General features: G+C 35.6%; 2 protein-coding genes across 6 annotated transcripts in view; one reads left to right on the forward strand and one right to left on the reverse strand.

Moving 5' to 3' along the window:
- The window catches only part of Slc5a12 (solute carrier family 5 member 12), a 53,393-nt gene extending 43,604 nt beyond the window's left edge, over window positions 1-9,789 (forward strand). Inside the window, exons 13-15 of the mRNA XM_005328057.5 lie at window positions 1,620-1,723; window positions 6,129-6,256; window positions 8,342-9,789. Of these exons, the coding sequence (XP_005328114.1) occupies window positions 1,620-1,723; window positions 6,129-6,256; window positions 8,342-8,494 (385 nt within the window). The 3' untranslated portion in view covers window positions 8,495-9,789. The remainder of the gene's footprint in view (window positions 1-1,619; window positions 1,724-6,128; window positions 6,257-8,341) is intronic.
- A 5,488-nt stretch (window positions 9,790-15,277) lies between these two features.
- The window catches only part of Ano3 (anoctamin 3), a 400,060-nt gene continuing 394,103 nt past the window's right edge, over window positions 15,278-21,234 (reverse strand). For all 5 annotated transcript variants that reach the window (XM_078046318.1, XM_078046317.1, XM_078046316.1 and 2 more), the window contains one exon: window positions 15,278-18,106. In XM_078046318.1, coding sequence (XP_077902444.1) covers window positions 17,924-18,106 — 183 coding nt within the window. In that variant the 3' untranslated portion in view covers window positions 15,278-17,923. The remainder of the gene's footprint in view (window positions 18,107-21,234) is intronic.

Genomic DNA, 21,234 nt, shown 5'->3' on the forward strand with positions numbered 1-21,234 from the left:
CTTTTTTTTTTTTGGAGGGGGGGAGGTACGAGGGATTGAACTCAGGGGTTCTTGACCAAGCAACATCCTCAGCCATATTTTGTACTTGATTTAGAGGTAGAGTCTCACTGAGTTGCTTAGCTCCTTGCTTTTTCTGAGGCTGACTTTGAACTTGAGATCCTCCTGCCTTAGTCACTGGGATTACAGGGGTGCACCACTGTGCCTGGGTATCTCCTTCTTTTTATAAGGGAAAAGAGCAAGGAGGAAACAACAAATAATTTTAATTTTTTCCACTTTTTCCACACTGAAATCAGGGTTCATCTTTATCTTCACCTCATAGCTCATTTTTGTAAGCAGTGAGGATGTCTTATTACTTGCGATGCCATCCTGCAATGGTGACTCTGAATACAGGGAAGATGTCCTTAGGTGTAGCAGAGTTAGCCAGCTTAGAAAAAGAAATTTCTAGCATAGTTCCATTTCTATTTCCACATTATATTAAGTAAGAGGGCACATTCAGAAGCTGAAGGTGGGTCTTCTGACATTTATTAAAAAGTTTTTTAAGCGGTAGTATTCATTTGAGGCTACCAGCTGAATGAATGTAAGCAACCAGCTATGTGTTGCCTTTTCCAATGCCTGACAACTGTAAATGGATAGTTTTTCCTAAGATGTAAAATTAAGCTGCCTTTGGGTCATTGTTTCATAGGATATGATGGCATTGTAACAAATCAATTACTTCACTGAGAAAGGAAATAGACCCTAGTTGCTTCCATGGGAAATCTGCATCTAGACTCCATTTGAATCACTACCAATCAAATTTCCCAGGAGTTCAACAGTCATCTCTGCCTCCTTTTCTGCAAAAGACATGCAATGAACTCTCTTTATCTAGCATGTTAGCTCTTTATACTATTGAGTAAGTGGAGAACTGCTCTGGTTCTTCCTGTAAGGTGAAGTAGATAGAGCTCAGTATGGAACACTGAGCAGGTGGTCTTTGCTACACACCATATGGACACCCCTTTATCTTATCATGCTTCTGTTTTTCCTCTGAGATTCAGTTAGAGTCCTTCCTTTCCATAAGTCTTATGGTTGAACAATATCAAACTTTATATTTCTCAATCTGCCATACTATTTCTTTCCTCTTGCCTATGTTTATTATCCTCCTTTTTTATAATATGAAATTGTGTTCCTGATTACTCTCTTTTCTGATTAGTAAACATTCTTTAAAATGAACTGAAGTACAGTCTCACACATCCTATCACAATCCTTTGTTCTTGTTCCACCATGCATTTCCAAGTCCATTTTGTGATTTTCTGTTAGTTCATATATGTAGACAATGGCTATCTCAATTCCTGGCATTAAATCTGATCTTAATACATGCCTGAAAGATAAATAATACAAAAAGAATGGAAGACACAGTCCTCAATGAAATACTCGGAATTCAGTCTACACATTGCAATATTTGTAATTCAGGGATGATTTGAATCTGGTGGAATATGAAGCATAGGTAATGTCTAATTAAAATGTTAAGCTTTGGGTTTAAACAATCCTAGGTCCTAAAAGGAGCCTGAGCAGTCCTTCAGGTCATTGTGGATGACTATGTCAGAACAATTGAAACTGATGACATGTGCTATTGTTACGCACAGGCCCACCATTGCTGATACCTGGTACTCGCTCTCCTACCTTTACTACAGTGCTGTGGGCTGCCTCGGATGCATCATTGCTGGAGTAATCATCAGTTTCATAACAGGTTGGTTACTTGGATTTCTTCTTTTGGGTCTAAAGAAGATAGAGCTCTTTCTTGCATTTGTGGACTCTGTGGCTATCTTACTGGTTGATTTCAGGTCCACCGCAAAAGGCTTTTTCCAGAGACATATGTCTACTCTACCCAAGTAACACATAAGAACATTCCCCTAATTATTATGGATCTGATTATTAATATGTATGGTATATGTATTGAATATAAAAGACACTTTGAAACATGCTCCCCAGAGACATGAATGTGAAAAATCTTCTATAACAGAACAATCATTAAGTCTAAATAGCAAGAATGTTTCTTTTCCCCTTCTCTCAATAAGAGACTAGTTTTTTTTCCATTACCACCTTACTATCTCATGGGATCAACCTTGGCTGATCAGTTAGATAAGAAGGGCAGAGTCTACTGTTGCCTTTTGGAAGCTGCTTTGCTAGGGTCAGTGATCAGCTTCACCCTAAGCCATTTTTGGTTCTAGGATTTACCATTGTACTTTGGACCATAGTCTCTCTGATGACTCAATATCCTTTTAATGCCAAAGTTCACGATGTAATAGGTTAGAAATGGGTTAGAAATGTGGGGGGTGGAATGGGCCTACCACATTCTTGTTCCACTGTCCTATGCATTTTAACTAAATAAATTATTAAGGTATTCTCCTTTTATGCTACCATTATATACTTACAAGCAATCAACACTCAATATTTCTACTCAACACAAAATCTCCATGGTAGCCTTCCTGCTGATTTTGGACTAGAAATGCTACATGCAAGTTGCAATGCCTTATCATTCTGAGTATGACCCCTTTAGCCATTCATTTAAATTTGAGGATATCTTGGGTATGATAAAGAACAGAGCATAAATATTGTGGCCCTAGGCTTTCATGTGAAAATTCTCCAAATTTCTTTATGAAAAATGATTTCACATGCAAGTTTGTTTATTTTGTTTAGATGTCGAATTAGTATCCTGACTACAGTTACAGCTTTTGTGCTGCCAGTAGGATATACCTAGCTGTGTTGATAAGGTCACTCTCCAATTAAGAGGATAGCTAAAGCTTCAACTGTCTGATTGCAAAGCAGAATATGTGTACTCAAGTCCTGTGACTGGCTAGTCTATGTATTTTCCAAATGAACATAAGAATTGACATATTCCTGTGCTGATACATCAAGGTTTGTTTTACATTTGGATTGAAAATATTTTTGTTATCTTGAGCATGAACAATCATCCTGATACAATCCCTATCTTTACTTTATTTCCAAATGTCTGGATTCTTAAGGAAATATCTTAAGACCAAGAGGCAGCACTTTAATAGGGTCTAATGCCACTAAACCTTTGGAAAAAATATTGGTCCCGGTGGCCACATGTTTCTATTTCCTGGTGCCTATCTTTTCAAACAAGGTTCTGGTGCTCATTTGGACCCTGAGATCTGGTCACTAAGAGATTTTCAAAAACCTTCCATCATGCCCACTGAATGTTTTTAAAAAAGACTAAAACTGTTTAAATTTTGTGGGATAAATTTAGTAGATAAGGCAGGGCTCTCTGAGTTTGTTCTCTTGTACCATATTCAAACTTAGTCTTTCTTGGTCTTAAAAGGGATGGTTTCAATTCTACTTCTCCCAGATAATCATATCCCTCATACTTGTTAGCAAATGTAATTAATTCTATTGATTAGCACCTTAAGGCTTTCTAAGTTATCAATCCTAATTTGCATCAGCTACTAGAAGGTGATATTGGACCCAGATATACTTTAAAGTCTTATGACTGGCAAAATTCTACTGGGTAGCTGAAAGTTTCTTTTTTAATTATTTTTTATAGTCATGTGAAATGAAAATACCATTTCCTAAGTCAAGAGCAGAAATCTTTCTTCTTTGGTTAAATGGCCAGAATATCCCATTGTTAGGAGAGCAAGAATAGCTTTATGCTGCTCTGATTTTCAGTGTATAGCCCTTCATATTTAACTGAATCTTATCAATTTTATGTCACCTGCTATGTATCTGAAAGTCTTAGATATAAAGCCTTCAGTCAGCCCATTATTTTTATCTGTTACGTCAAGTTTGTTCAACTAAGGCTAACTCTGACCTATCACCTGTTTTTGTAAGTAAAACTTTATAAAAACACAGCATGCCTACCATTTTACTCTTATCTGGTTTCACTCTACTAAGATAAGGTTAATCATAGCAACATAGTCTCTGGCCAGCAAAATCTTAAATATTTACTATTTAGCCCCTGACAGAAAAGTTTTGTTGATTCTTGCCCTAGATCATTGATCTTTTTGGAGAATATTAATGTAGGACTTTCTAAATCAATAGGAATTGTGTAGCTCTATATTGATGCTATGATGTAGCTCATTCATCTTCTATCTTTCAGTTTGCTGCTGACAAATTCTATGCTATTTTCATTCCTAATTTTTATATGTGGCCTCCTTGCATTTAGTCTCTTACTCTCTTCTCTCCCTTTTCTCCTCTTTTCTTTTTTCTTTCTCATACACTCTTATACACATACCTTTCTCATTCTGTTGAAACTTCAAGAACAGTGTCTTTTTCCCCAAAGTTTCTGACATTTCATATTCTCCCATTAACTCCTTTTCATTTCTGACCTAGCTTTTCTGACTTCCAGTATTGCCTATGTTTTGAAATCAGGGATTCTATATTGGGTTAGGGGGCTTGTGCTCTGCACAGGGTGGCCAGCAGAGGAGATAAATGGGGAATGGATTCCATCCCCAACTCAGCACCTTGGCATATGGTTGCCTCTATTCAGAGAAAAAGGGGAACGTTTCCAAATTCTCCCAAAGTTGCAATACAACTCATGAAATTTCTTCTTCATCTGAGAACTTCTTTTTGCATAAAAAAAAACCGCCAAAACCTCATTTGTCTACAGGAAATGGTCTTGTCCCCTGTGACCTTCTCCTTTCACACGCATACGTCCGTAGTCCAATAGTCTAAGTTCAGTCATGCCCAGTCCCCAAGGTCTTACTCATAATTAAAGCCATAAACCCAAGATTTAAGTTTCATTTTCTTTTTTAACTTCCTACTCATGAGAACTATAGCCCTGTACTTTGCTTTACTCTCTACAATCTCCCAGTCATTATTTTTTCTAGATGGAAACAGGTCCTAAATCTATGTGAAACAAAGAGCCTTTTATTTGTTAGCAAACCTCAAATCCATATTATTTATTGGAGTGTTTGATAGTTTAGTGGTCTATTCAGAGAGAACTATCTTCTTTTTAAACCCTGGGAGTAGTTTGGTTCTAAGTTAAATTCTTCTGATTCAGAATCATGATTGGAGAGTAGTTTGAGGTTTTGCCTAGTCTTACTGCCCATACACATTAGGGTAAATTGGGTGTTATAGGCTTTAATACCATGTATGGTTAATTTCTTGCTCCATCATTTAGTAGGTCTTAAGAAAATTCCTTTGTAACAACACTTGCCTAGCTATAAGGAGTAATTTAAGTATAATGTGCCTAATTTGTAGAAGGCACTAATTGATAAATATTACTGTCAATAGCAGTAGAGTTCTATTTGGTCAAATATCTCTTGACAGACTCATATAATGTCACGAAATATCTTATTTGAAAATTAACTTGCAATTTTGAAAATCTAAATTTTGTATGTTCCTAGAAAGAAATTTGAGGGAATGCTCATGGATGGGCACAGTGTCTAGTACAAGGAGGAATCTGCTTGATACGTGTAACTCCTGTTCCCCTATTTCTTCTAGGTCCTTTAGACTAATCTAGCTGTCAGACTCATGGCTAACATGTAATGAGATTAAGTATTCATAAATAGCCTTGATAAAACCAAATTTGCAAAGGTTTGGGGAGGAAGAACATCATGAACCTTTAAATCTTGTTTTGATCATCATTGTGAATCTTGTTCAACAGCAGGATTTGAAGAAATGGAGCATGAACAGATATGTTTTAAGGAAAAAGAGACATGAAGAGTGTCTAGAGTGGTTGGGGAGAAACGATGGTATTGCTTATCCAGGAGGACAGATAGAAGGAAACATTATAATTTAAAAATAACGTCTTAAATAACCTTGAATATTATATCTGATTTGGATTAAAAGCTAAGAACTTTCTTGAATAAATATAATTCCTGATTTCCCCTTTGTGTTGGCCTGTGAAGGTTATTAGTAGATTTTTCCATTCTAAACATTTTAAAATAAATGTGTTTTCTCTGTTTTACTCTGTAGACATGAGTTTTCCTGAGCTGACAATTCATGTTTTTTTTTTTTTAAAACCAACTCCAACCCCTTTCTTTCAGGAGTTCTATTTATTCTTTCCAGTTCTATTTATTAACCTGTCAGGCCTGTTTTCACCCTTTTACCAAGAAGCAAATTACTTCTCAAGTTGATATGCTTAAATCCTGGAAGCCTTTAACCATCTAATCCACCTGTCCTTTTGTTAATAGGTCACCAAAGAGGCAAGGATGTTGACCCACTCTTAATTAGACCAGTTTGCAATTTATTTTGCTTTTGGTCTAAGAAATATAAAACTCTGTGCTGGTGTGGAGTTCAGCATGACCGTGGGACAGAGCAGGTGAGCAGATTAAGCTTTTAAAACCAAACATTAGCTCAAAGAGATTCCTGTTTTGCCCATTTTGAGCCAGTTGCAAGGGGTGGGAGTGGGGGTTGGTGAAGGAAAGCAGTGGATGTTAGAACTTGAAAGAATCTAGGTCTCAACTTCAGAATTTCCTCAGCTGATTACCTTTCAAGCATATGAACACAATAGGTAAATGTGCCTTGGATCTGAATTGCCGGCATTGCAAGTGACCTATTTTCAAAGTTCCTTTTAACCCCATGTGAAGGTGAATTCTAGGCAAGATAAATAAATAATAGAAAGGGAACAAGGAGCCTCAGTCTCAGTAAAGGCTAAAAGCCTGGGTTTTAGATTCACATGCTTTGGGACTAATCCAGTCCCATGTCTGTCTTTCCTTCCATGAGTTATTTAACTTCTCCAAATTTCAGCTTTTTTGTCTGAGAACTGAGCATGGGGGCAGGTGATTGTGCAGAATGAAGTGGACAGAGAGACACTTCTTGTTCTTTGGGGTAAAAATATACAATATTGAGAGAACTTACAGGCAGAGATGCAGAAAGAGGCACCTAACTTCCCAGTATCTTTACTCCGTAAGTGCAGTTAGGCCAAACCAAGCTAGACACAGTATCTGAGCATTACCAAATTCATCATCAGCCAAGAACCATCAGGGACAGCCTACAGTCTGATCAAGTTGGACTTATTGACTTGATGCAGCATGCTGGGGTGCTGCAGAGGACCCACATAATACCACCTTCTACAACAGTGGGGGGTGGACATATCTTTTGCATGTTTTGGGCTTTTGCTGAAGGATTCTGAGAGGTGTTAAAGGGAAGCAGGAAATAAACCTAAACTTCCCTGGTCAGTATTGGTAAGAGCACAATAGTCAAAGTGTTATTATGGAATGTGACAGCAACAGGATTTCAAGGAAGCAATATTTCCTGCCAGTTTGTAGCTGGCTCATCAGTCTGCCCTCCCAACTTGATTAATGGCAGGAGTGATCTTTTGTTTTTTGTGGTTTTTGGTTTTCAGTTTTCTTTTTTAGTTTAAGCTTATTTTCACTTTTTCATCCCCATTTTATTCTCATAGAACTTGAGACTCTTAACCCATGTCATATCATTTATTTTTCTTCTGTCAATTGCTATCTTCCCCATAATTGTGTTATGACATAAAGCTAAATTTAATATCTATTGCATTTGGGAATAGCACCATCTTTTTGTGGCTCAGAATGGGTTCTAGGATCAAGAGATTTTAGGGGGATATTTAAATGCAAATGCAGGGATGTAATTAAAACTGGACAAAACCATGATATGAAAGTTCAAAATAGGAAAAAGAACTGAGAACTGAGAACTGAGCTGGGTGGGGGTACTGAAGCCAGTCTTCTTGGAAAGTAAGCAATGGCTTAATAAATAAAAAGTTTGCCTTATTCAACAGTCTAGAGTTCTGAGAGGGCATGATTCATTCAGATCAGCAATTTAGTTTTCTAAGAAGGTAGTAGTTGAACAGTGCATTGTTTGTGTAAGTGGATTTCAAGGAAGTTCTTGAATCCAGTTATGAACTGGTTTAAAGACTTATTTCCTGAGTGAGAATTTCCTCATATATAAGTAATAAATTGTGTTAATACGAGAAGCTTACATTCTCAAGATTTGCGTTGAGAGTGGGAAGGAAGACTTAGGGTGTCACTATTAGGTTCCTTTGCCACAAAACATTGAGTTGTCTGCAGGAGAGATTACATGCAGGTATTTCCATTAGCCTCCAGAGGGTTTGCTGTTCACAGGTAGGAACAGGCCACTGCCACCTGAATCACAGGCTTGTCTGTCCTCATGCAGTAAGGAACTACCTCATAGTATTGCTGTATTAAATGAGAGATGTATAAATATCCTCAGGTAACACAAAACATTGTAAATGCTCAATAAATTGTTGTTTTTGTTGTTATTATTATCAAAATTATCAGTTAAGCAGTCTAGGGTCAGTTATTGGACCATTTTTGTATATAGTTATTATTTGAAAGGGAGACCTGAGTGATATCCCTCTAGGTGGGTTGGAGTACCTTGACTATTTTGTTACTATGTGTCTTTCCATTTTTCTCAGGACAACCTTGCGAATGATGGTGCCTGGAAACAAGGGGCTGAATCTGTCTTGCAGAATGGACTCCAGCAAGAAAGCCTGACTCATGTTCCAGGATATGACCCCAAGGACAAAAGCCATGACAATATGGCATTAGAGAAGATGACCTATTTTTAGGACAATACATGCAAGCGTGTACATATACAGGAACACACACACACACACACACACACACTTCTTGCCTAATGTTAGTAGAGATGTATAGCAGTCATTATTTTTAGTCATTATTAGAAGAAAAGGCTGCTCAATATCTATTTATACTTATTTATACAAGTGAAATGACTGTTCCCTAGGATATTCTTTGCAGATCCCCAGTTTGAAGTTACAAAAAATCAGCAATGCTCTACATGCCCGGGGATTTCCTTCTTTAATAAATTAGGACTAGATTTCACCATAGTGGAAGGAGTCAAAGAATATGATTTGTGTCATATAAAACTTCAGGTTTTTGTGTTTATTTTGTTCTTTGTGTGTGTGTGTGTGTGTGTGTGTGTGTGTGTGTGATTGAACACAGGACCGTGTTCATGCTAAATACCTGTTCTACCACAGTGCTAAACCACCAACCTATGTTTTGTAGTTTTACCATCAGTATCTTGGAGCTATAGAAACAGAATGGGAAAAGGGAATCTGCCTGGTAAATTCTACCCTGACACTGTTGGTAAAATTAGAATGATTCTGTTTTCAACCTCATGCCTCACATATATGTAGACTGTATATGTGTACATTTATATATTTAGAAATAACATGTGCTTATTTTAAATATTGGAAAGTAGCTGGATTTTGCTAACCACTTTTTTCCAGCATTAATAACTTTGTAGTATAACCTAGTTCCAAACAATTAAAATGTATTTGAATCATCGGTGGTACATATGAAAATGATACAACATTCTAAACGAATCAATTATAGCTCAGAGTAAATAATCTAAAGAGTTATTATTATTTGTAATTTTTGGAAATAGCTAAAATTATTTCCTTTCTCATCCCCAAATCCTTATTTGGTGAATGTAGTTTGCAAACTCCTACATGAATAACAGTCTTCAGTCTACTTTTCCAGTACTGTACTTTTGGTATTTGAAGTATAGTTACTTTCAGAAGAGAGTTAACTTTATAAATATTTGGTTACTTTATCATTACATTATCTTTACCTGGAGTATGAGGCTTTTGTCACAAATTGGAAAAATAGCCATTGGAGGAAAATGTCAGCAATGGTATTCTCTGAATCAGTAGGAAGCTTCATAAGTGGATTTTGCATTTCCAAAAATATATGCATCTTTTAATGTTAGAGTCCTGAATACTTCAAAAAAGAGTGGCATGTTTTTACAACTAGTGAATCTTAGGAAAAATTTCTGGAGAATGATTTGTAATTAAGGTATATAATTATGTTTCTTTTAAAAATAAATTCTGGTTGAAGAGCATTGCAATGGTCATTGTCAATATTTCTTCTATGAATGGAATGTAAAAGGGTCATCTACCCCAAAATCTTCAATGTAAACCTGATAGGTTAAGGCATGTCTAGCAGGTGACTAAGTAAACATGTCATGGTAAGCTTTGCCATATTATATAACATAGATTCCTTTATGATGTTTTGGATAATGCCTGTAATATTTAGCCCATTGATACTTAGGATCCATACACACTTGCATACACACACACCTGTAAACACACACAAAGTAAACATCAAGAGAGTTTTTATAACTAAACAAATCAGGTTACTATAAACAGAGTAAAACAATACATAATGATGCTACCTTTTGTGGACACTAGCCTATGTATTCTCAGGAATTTTCAAAATCACTTCAAATAGCCAGGTGTGGTGGTGCTCACCTTGATCCTAGCCACACAGGAGGCTGAGGCAAGAGGATTGCAAGTTCAAAGTGAGGCCCTAAGCAACTTAGCAAGAACCTATCTTCAAATTTAAAAACATATATATATATATATATATATATATATATATATATATATATATATATATATATATATAAATAAAGGGCTGGGAATATGGCACAGTGGTTAAGCCACTGTGGGTTCAATACCCTGTACAAAAAAAAATTCATTTCAAGTGTACAGAATACCTAGTACTACCAATTACAGAACCATTTTTTTGACACATTTCTAAGGCTTAGGGTATTTCATGTGGTATATTAATTTAATGCCCTATTGTAATTGCATGTAAGAAACAAGCCCCAAATAGCTTATTTATATCAGTATAATAAAGTCAGGTTGAATTTGCAGACAAGTGAGCAATAAGGCAATGCTACTCAATGATTTAGAATATATATTATAAATATTTATAGATTAACTTATCTTTAATGTTCATTGCTTTCAAGAATGTTGACCTATCAGCACTTCCTTAAATTTTGATTTTATTCATATCACCAGAGTAAAATTTATTTAAATTGACTTTAAATTTGTTGAGAGTTCGGAAAGAATGTTTAATGATTATAAATACAGAACATAAATTTTAATGATATTTAGAGGGTCTATAGAAGTATAAACATTAACATTTATACTCATCTGGTTAAATATATGATTACAACATAATTTCTCCTATTGACAGGGGGAAAAATGGATGGAGGAAATACTCTGTCTCTTCTGGTCATCCTAAAATTCTTTTCTTAATTATAGATGCTAATAGCTTTTTCCTACTTCAAAAACACAATACAGAGGCCAATGGATATGAATCTTAAAAGATCAAAATTACATATACCTTTAAGAACATTTTTATCCTCAGTACTTAAAATTGTAGTTGCCAAAATTAAGCTTACTGGATTTAATTACATATGTTTTAACAGATTAGAAAAAAAAGAGATGAAGAAGATTCAAAAACTTTTTCATTTATTTTTCAGAGATTACAGATAATCTGTGGTTTGGTTTTCAATCAGAAAGAAGACAGGGTACATGTACAGCAGAAACTGAACAGGACTTGCAGAGTAGACTCTTTGCCTAGGTTGGAAATCCCTAAGTTGCTTTCACAATCTCAAAAAAAAAAAATTGCTTCCACAAATATCTTTGCCATCTCTTTTCTTAGACACAGGCACCAAGAAAAGTATCATCTGCTCATATTATTTTTCTATAAAAAGTATTCAATTTGGAGTAAAGATTTACCCAGTAGCACTGAACTCCATGGGCATTGACAAAATAATCATCAGGCAGCCTTTGTAACACAGGTGTCTAGCCACCTACATAACAATTGTGTTTATGGGGACAATGTAAGTAAATCTCATTTAAGCTTTGTTTTTCAACCAACAATTGAAGAAAAAAGGCTTTCTGAAAAATAAAAGAGAGTGGAGACATGGCTTTCTCCATGCAGAAAGAATTAAGATGGGGAAAAAAAGTGTCAAGGCAGTCAATGTAGTACAAGGCCAAGAAGTTTCATTCCTTTATTTTTAAGGAAAGATGTGAAATAACACCTTCACAGCTGATTGTCTAGTGCAATTCATACTTACTTAGAGCCAGGTGAATGTGGAACAAGAGCCTTTCTCAAGGGAGAGCTGTGCAGAAGCGCACACTGGTCCAGTCTTAGAGTGAGATTGATGTAGAGGTTGCTTCTCCCTGAGTATGGACTTTGATAGTACCAGAGATCGGAACTATTCCCAACTATGAGAATTTTCTCTACCAACATGTCTGTTTTAATTTACTTTTTTTTCTTTTTAAGATGTCTTAATGCAAGTGAAGCTAGGATTCAGTGGCTATAATATTCATGTTCTCTAGAAAGCCATTATCTGGGGTCATGAGTATGTTTTTTTTTCATATGAACTTAGATGGCAAGTTCAATTGAAGGGATTTTTTTTTTTTTTTTTTTACCAAACAAAGACACAAATCCTAGGTAGCAGGAACCTGCACTGATCAATGATTTGAGTTAAGGCCCACTTCATCTTTCTCTTGGACAATGTGATGTTGTCATATTTCATTTTGAACAGAAATGCATATAGGGAAATGTTTTCCTTTCTGTCAGAAAACTGAATTAAAATACCAGGAATGAAATAAGATGTTAATTGATTCTCTGGACAAAACCTAGAACTATAATTGGGTCCATTATAATACTGATTTGGGAAATAAATGGAATACAAATTTCTGATGACCATAGGAGGACCAAGTAGGGTATATCTCACAGACAATAGGTGACAAACATTTGAAAATGATACCCCAAGGCCTGTCTTTAACTGCCACAAATTGACCAGTCCAGTCATATCAGTTAAGCAACTCTGCAGGAAACCTAGATTTTCAATTTTGACCATCAAATCAATAAAAACAAAGCAGGTCAGTAGCTTTTGATTGACTATTGGCTATAATATTCTTGCATGTTCTCCTTTCTTGGCATGTATTTTACCTGTGATAAAAGTGCTGTTCCAAGGAGATTTTGATGGCAGTTGATGGAGCCAACACATGCATGACAAAAAAACTAAATACTTATGTGTGATGAGAGTGTTATGGTGTTGATATGAAGCTTCCCCCCAAAATTCATGTGAGACAATGCAAGAACATTCAGAAGTGAAATGATTATATTATTAAAGGTGTTACCTAGCTGGTGGGTTAATACACCTGGATTAACAGAGTAACTGAATGGTAACTGTGAGTAGTAGATGGGTATAGCTGGAGGAAGTGAGTCACTGGAGGTGTGCTTTTGTGGTTTATATTTTGTTCTTGTGAATGGAGCTAGCTCTCTCTACCTCCTGGTTGCACATTCTGAACTGCTTTCCTTAGCTACAACCTCTGCCATGGTGCTCTACTTCACCTTGGGTGCAGAGTTATAGAGCCAGCTGTCTATGGATTGAATCTCTGAAGTTGTTACCTCCAAATAAACTTCCTCCTTTGAGCTGTTCCTGTCAGGTATTTTGCTCACAGAAAGAAAAATGAAGCAAAACAGAAATTGGTACTGAGAGGTGGGGTTATTGATATGACTAACCTAACCATGTGATTCAGTAATTTTTGGAACTTTTTTAATTTTGTAAAAGTTTAGAGATTCAAGACAGAAAAGCTTTGGAATATTGTAAGCAGACTTTAATGGCAAATTCTGGTGGGAACTCAGAAGACCAGAATGTTTACAGGACCGTGGACATTAAAGACTGAGCTCATGAGGTTTCAAAGCAGAAGGAGGACAATATTGGAAATTGGACTAGGGGATATTTGTGTTAAATTCTTGCAAAGAATTTTCTAAATTTTGCTCATGTTCTAAAATTGTCTTTGAGGATGAATTTAAATGTGATGGCTAATTAATTTGGCAGAAGAAATTTCAAGACAGCATAGTATTCCAGCAGTGGCATAGATATTGCTAGTAGCTTGGATCCAAGTTCATTGTGATAATCAGAAGTAGAAAGCTGAGTGTAAAGATTTGAAAAACTCATTTTGTCCAGAAAAGTGGGAGTAAATATGGGGCCAAGAAAGATATGGTTGCTAAAGATGTTATAGCCATTAAAGAGATGCAAAGTACTTTACCAAGAGACAATAGGAGTACAGATTGACAGCATCTGAGGAATTGGCATGACCACACCCATCTCAGGATCAAGATGAGACCAGAGGTGTACCCTGATAGACAGGGGGCTTAGGAAGCTGTTTCACAATTCTCCATCGCCAGACACTCAGTAGTTGCTGAAGCCATGGTCCCAGGTGATTGGCTACTGCTTGCGAACTATATGGTTTTGGTGCTACAAGAACGCAGGATGTTAGATTTAGGGGGGTCATGGAGGCTACCACTGATATTTCAAAGGAAAGCCTGAGGGGGCCAGGGAAAGTGTAATAGGGTAGGAGTCCTTGTGGGCTGCCCTTGAAAGTCTGTTGCATGAAGATATGAGAAGGGAGCTAAGTGACATTAAAAGATGGCAGGATCATATAACATCTACTGAAGAAAGCCACAAGAATCAGCTATGTAGAGGCAAAGCTGAGATCATCTTGATACTATGTGACCCAAATACTGGACATGGAACTATAGGACTTGTTTGCTCAGCTAGATTTCAGTCTCATCTCTTCTTCCTGTGCCACTATCTCTCCTTTGTAGGGTGGAAATTTTTAAATATTGAAAAAATAGCACTTGATTTTTACAGAGTTTGCCTTGAGTTTCTGAGGAGATTTTGAACTTGGAGTTTTCCATATTGCTGGAACTGTTAATACTATGTAGACTTTTAAAAATGGACTAAGTATATTTTTCAGTATGAGATGGGCATGAGTTTCCAGGGGAGGAGTCTTGTGATTTAGATATGCTGTGTTCCCCAAAAACTCATGTGAGAAAGTTCAGAGGTGAAATGATTAAGTTATGAGAGTCATAACCTAATCAGTGGCTTTATCCACTAATATGGATTAACTGGATGGTAATTGTAGGCAGATGGGGTGTCACTGGAGGAGGTGAGTTACTGCATGCATTTATTTGGAGCTGATAGTTTATTCCCAGTGAGTGGAGTTAGCTTTCTCTTCTTCCTGGTGGCAATCTTCTGACCTATTTTCCTCTGTCATTTTCTTCTGCCACAATGTTCTGCCTCACGTTTGGTCCAGAGCTATGGGATTGGTCAGTCGTGGACTGAACCTCTGAAATTATGAAGGAAAATAAACATTACTTCCTTTAAGTTGCTCTTATGAGGTATTTTGGTCATAGTGAGGAAAAGCTAAGTAAAACATTGTTGTTATTACCTCACAAGACCTACTCAAGCTGACTTTCCCATCTGTGTTGAACACAAAACATTATTTGCATCAATGTGATATTCCATCTGCATTTTAATGTGCAGATGTCTTGATGATGACAATAATCTTATCAGAAGATAGTGAGAACTTCTTAAGAATGGGATAAGAATAAGCAACTGTTGTTTTATATAACTAATGAATGAGCAATTCTCTCTCCCCATACAACAAATCCCAATTTAACATTTAAAAACTCAGCAGAATTAAATTTAACACATGAATTATAGAAAAAAATACCATATCAAATGATAATTTATTGAGTCAAAATTTCTGCATTTATTCAATTGTACAATAGATTGTGCTAAGAGTCAATTTAGAAGTATGTGCAGCATTTAAAAGGTGCATCTCATCATGCAGTCACTCAGCATTTTACTTAAAAGTACGTGCACAAACTCAGACATTTGTGAACTATTTCAGCTATAATCTAGAGTGATTTTTCCTTTGAGAATCTCTTCAGCTCTGAACAACTCATCAAGGCAGACTGCATGCACAGAGTCATTATTTTTTAGCTTAAAAAGACAAGAAGTTAGAATATGAAAATATATAAGCAGCATTCATGTAATACAGTATTCCTGAGAATAGTGTGCGCTATAAATCTTTGAGAAATAATTTGTATTCATATGAAAATGAAGATATAAAATATTTTTTTCAGCCTAAACAGAATAATCTAAAACTAATATACTGTGAGGGGCTGTCAGTATTGTACTGTCAACGATGACGAAGGCATAGCTAGTCTACTGTACTAATTCATGATAAAAGATTTCAGATAATCTTTCCCTCTATTTTGCACATCTGTTTCAAGATTATCAGGGAAAAACTTTTCTAAATTAATGTGTTACAATTTTATTAAAGTATTGTCTTGTGTTTTTAATTTGGAAAAGATGTCAGAGTAAACAGAGTATTTATAATCAGTCATGTGCATATAATTAGCAAAGAAAAGAAAACACTGGTGCTACAAAAATGGAGTTTAAAACTCCATTGTGTAGCTAGAGAATTTAATTATAATTTGAATGAAAGAGTATTGTGTGGCCAGTATTTGTGAGGCTTTTGCCTGGTTCAAAATTAGAGGGCAAGTAGGGAAGAAAATGTTCTGGACAAGAACCATGAAACAACTATAATTTAATAACTTTTTCCCCAGAGGGAAAGAAGTAAATAGTAAATGCAGAATTTTTTTTTCTCAGTGTTAGAATTAGAAAAATGTTTTTCTAGAAGTGAACCTCTATAATTTCTTTACTAGAGGAATACCAACATATCACAATCACAAAGTGCTCTTCTTTTCTACTGTGTCTAAACTGGTGTTTTACATCTTGATAATAAATGTACTGTTTAATTGGACAAGAATTAATTGGACAAACAATAGTAATTGTGTGTGTGTGTGTGTGTGTGTGTGTGTGTGTGTGTTTCAAGGACTAATTCCCTGGAGAAGAAAATTTGGATTTTCTATTTTGCAAGGAAAATACCTTGACTCCTATCATACATTGCCTGACCTTAGCCCTTGTCTTTCTTTCTACCCTACCCTCATAGTTAATGCCTACTCTGGATTTTCTTTAGTTGAATGCCTCATCATTTTTGCTCTATCAGACTGTGGACAGATAGTGTTGTCACTGAAAATAAGAATTTCACAACAAAGCAACAATTATCTCATTCACAATAAATTTGACTTTGTTTCTACACAGTTTTAAAAAATAAACCAAACCAATCTATCAAAGAAATAACAAAAATCTCCCTTCACTGATGAAAAAGAACTCAAAAAAGTATTTTTACAAATAATATAGATTTATACACATGCATTATTTTCATTAGCTCATGAATGCACATTGTAAATTAATCACAAGTGTTGTAGAGCATCTGGCTTCAGAATTCCTGAATAAACATTACAATAGCAAATTGTGTAACTGGTCTCAGAGCTGCAGCATAAATTGAACTTGCATTACATACTGTCAAGGTGCAAAGGTACAAGGAAAATCAACATATTTACAGCATGTCAAGATAGTATTCTCTATGATTTGCAATAATTCAGTGAGGGAAACATTAAATATATTGTAAACCAGCCTTCCATAGTAGAGTAGGGATCAGTTGTGTTTTAAATGATATAAGAATAACCATTTGTTTTTTCTAACTATGTGGTTATTGGCATTTAGTATAAAAAATGTGCAGTGCAACTGGCTCTGCCAGTAATAAAATAGACTTGAATGTAGCCAATGCAATAGACTATTGTTTCAAAGAATGGCATTATTTTTGGAATCTTAGATTTTTGGGTTGACTACCAAAAGTGATGTGCAACTCTTCAACTGCATAGTCAATGCAAAGCAGCATACATTCCTTCTCAAACATATCCACAAATTCATCAAGAGTCAGGGAAATTCCTACTAACATGTAAGCCAGAGGAACATGGATTTCTGGCAGCAAAGGCAATAATTGATTTAAGATATTTCTTGTAAGTATCTCAATTCAACTGAAGGTTCCAAACTCAGATTATCGTGTGAGTGAAGACCACATGATACTTTTAAGTCATGACTGGCTTTTGAATATTTACACAAACATATGTCTTTAGAATGTCACTACCACCCCTCCTACTGCACTGCAGCCAATGGAAAGGGAAGGTCTCCAACCACACAACTCCCTGAGACTGGTTCTGAGAATTAAATTTTGGCTTCCTACATCATCAGCCTAACCTCTTTTTAAGGTCACAAGTTATTATCTCCTTCCCTAGAAACTTCTACATTCCAAATCCCAGAGATTGCTGTGATACATTTCCAAGTAACATATGATGGCTACGTTTTGTCAAATATACCTTCCTCTGAGATGTCATCTAGATTTTCAATTAACATCATTCTTTTGCAACTAATGGTACCTCCCCTCTTGCACTAATGGTATCAACTAAGGCCACTCATGGTGAACAGGCTGACCACTCTGTCTCCGTTGTTGTTGTAAATGTTCTAGTTCAGCCTCATACATCATTTCCTGGACTAAGTACTTCTCCCGTCGTATTCTTTCATGTAGGCCCTTTGGTACATCTGGAATCAGGTATGCGATGAATGACTTAATTCCAAAAACGAGGTGCTACAAATTAGAGTAGAAAGTACAATTTTCAAACATTTTGAAGTACAATTTTTAAACAGGACAGAAAATCACAAACAATTCTGCATTTGTCTTAACATCATGTGTCAGAATGTAGTAGACAGTGTCTTGAATATTTTTAATATTTTAAAAAATTGTATTAGGAATGATATACTGTTACCTGCTATCACATTAGTATCAGGAGGAAACCCATCTTTTCCTCTTCTTGATTTCATGTTTTATATCAATTTGTAAACATAGAATGAATCAAATTCATGTGCATAAAATACTTACATATTATTCAATACTTCTATTAAGATGAATTATTATATACAAAAGAGAAAAAGCATATCCTGGAAAAGTTCATGTCCAATATATCATAATACACAGAGTCCAAAGAAACAAGAATACATGCTGCCTCTGATAATAAGATTAGAGTCACACTCCAACACATGCATTTCTGGAATTTGTACTGTAATAGATTTATATATCACTGTAATAACTGCTATAACATGTTTTACTCAACATATTATTCTTCTATGATACAATACATAATACTTCTGTTTTTAAAATAAACTGACAAAAATATTGTGTTTAAACAAAGTGAGAATAAAACTCAAAAGATAGAATGGTTGTTAGTAAATGTACAGATGTTGAATCATTCTGCTTAAGTCTTAATCCTACAACACTATTTAGCTATCTAACCTTCAAAAACATCACCCACATTCCATGTCTTATCCCTGAAAGGATGATACAAATAGTGCTTCTTAAAGGGATGTGGGTATGAGGATTAAATGTGTGTGTGTGTGCGTGTGTGTGTGTGTGTGTTTGTGTGTAAGAGGCTTAAAGGAGTACTTAGCATAGTATAAGCACTGCTTGAATATTACCTCCTACTATTATAAATGCATCCTTTTTAGATTTCTATAAAGAAGAGTAGATCTTTCAATTTCTCAAAAAGGAAAAATAATCTGACACTTGATCTGTGAAAAAGAACACATTTACATAAAGAACTTTTAGTAGACAATAGTCTCCCAGGCACTTCTATCTGGGATAGTGTCCTCAGAAACTGCATTGCAAAGTAGAGCACAGTAAAGCAGGTCATATTTTCAATCAGATGCTCAGAAATTTCTTTCTTGATGATTTATGTATGTACTGTCTTCAAAATATTTATTTTTGAGCCTCAGGAATATAGAAATAATTTTTTTAAATCATCATGGTTTAAATTAGTAAAGAAGGATATTTTCTATGCCCTGTTTGGTGATACTAAATGTCCTATAAACTGATTCATATAGATTGATATGCAAGGATGGTTCAACATTAAACTGCATTTCTAAAAAACATTTCCTAAAGTTTAATACCCACTTATCAAGACATTCTTAGATAACTATTAATAGAAAAAAATTCTCCAACTAATAAAGAGTTAATCTTAAACAAACCTACAGAAATCATAGTTAAAAATAGAAGCATTTTTTTTAGTTGAGAATAAGACATGGTTGGTTGTTCCTGCTGTTAAGTAACATACATTCATTTCAAGTACAGTAAGACAAGCAAAGATGAGGTATAAACTTTGCAAATGAAAAGGCAATACTTCATTATTTGAAAATAATACGACATTTGTTATGATAACTCAACAGATGTGAGATACAAGGAACTGTGTTCCTCTTAGAAAAATAATTAACATTCCAGTACACCATCAAAAAACAAGAAAATCATATGATGAAGGCTATAACTTATAATAGCAATGAAATATCTACAAAGTTTATAGTAATAAACTTAAAAAGGAAGAAGCAACAGCTGTTTTAGATCTCAATTAAAAGATAAAATAGAACAAATTCTGTTTATCAAGGAAACAGCACAGGTTTTTGTAAGTCAAAAACTACTTAGAAGTGTAATTATAACCAAAGTCTTTCACAATATTTGAAGAAACCTGAAAAGAGAATTCTAAATTTTATATGAATGATTAAAAACTCCAAGTAGCGATGAGAATTTTAAAAAATAAGATCAATAAACATGAAATCTGAAAAAAAAGTTTTCATAGAAGTTGAGACTAGACTAGTGGTTAATAGAGGGGAGGGTTGGATGGGGACAAGTTGATCAATAGGTATAAAGTCATAATCAGATAGTTATAGTTCTGGGGTGCTATTGTACAGAAACTGACACAAGGAGTAAGATAACTGTTGTAACATGCCTGACCACGTGTTTAGAAGCCTACGGAATTGGTCTGAAAGAAGAGTTTGGAAAAGTTTGGAGGTACAGGGTGGAGAAGCCTTTGAATGTTGTAAGCAGACCATAATGGACACTTCTGGTGGTGATGGTGGGGATGAATTTCAGAAGACCCGAAACCAATAGGAATGGGGAGGGTAAAGACTGTGGCTCTTGAGGTTTCAGAGCAGAACAAGGACTCTTGAGCATTTAATAGGGGCTATTCATGTTACATTTTGGCAAAGAACTTGTCAACATTTTGACCATGTCCTGAGACTTTTTGAGAGACTGAATTTAAAGATGATGCTCTAATTAATCTGGTGGTGCAAATTGCAAGGCAGCAAAGCATTCAGGACATGGCATAGGTATTGCTGACCACTTTTAACCAGTTTTACTATGAGGTTCAGGAGCAAAAAGCAGAGAAAAAAGATTTAGAAAACTTGTAGTTTGGTTAGAGAAGAAGTATATATAAAAAAGAGCACAAGGAAATTGTGGTTGCTGAAGAAATTACCTCTGTTACAGAGAAACCAAGTACTTTGCACAGAGACAACAGAAAAGACGCCTTGAGAGCATCTCAGGAATAAATAAGGTCATATCATGGTAAGGTCAGAGAGTAAAAATAAGAACTCATTTAAGAGATCACAGGGGACCCTGCTCACAAAGCCCCTCTGCAACCACTGCATCCATGTTCTAAGAGGGTCAGGGCCTATTTGAGCTAGTTGCAGACCCGGACATCATCTACATAGTGCTGGTTCTATAGATATAAACAGGATCCCGGAAGAGTTATGGGTTATGGATGCTTCTAATAATATTTCAGAGGAAGGCCTGGTAGGCTAGGAAAAACACATGGTTTGAGATCCCTGTGAGCAGTCCCTGACAGGGCTATGTATGAAGCTTCAAGAAGGAAGGTATGCTGGAATGGAGATGCC

Source organism: Ictidomys tridecemlineatus, chromosome 4 (genome assembly GCF_052094955.1).
Source record: "Ictidomys tridecemlineatus isolate mIctTri1 chromosome 4, mIctTri1.hap1, whole genome shotgun sequence".
Taxonomy (NCBI): domain Eukaryota; kingdom Metazoa; phylum Chordata; class Mammalia; order Rodentia; family Sciuridae; genus Ictidomys; species Ictidomys tridecemlineatus.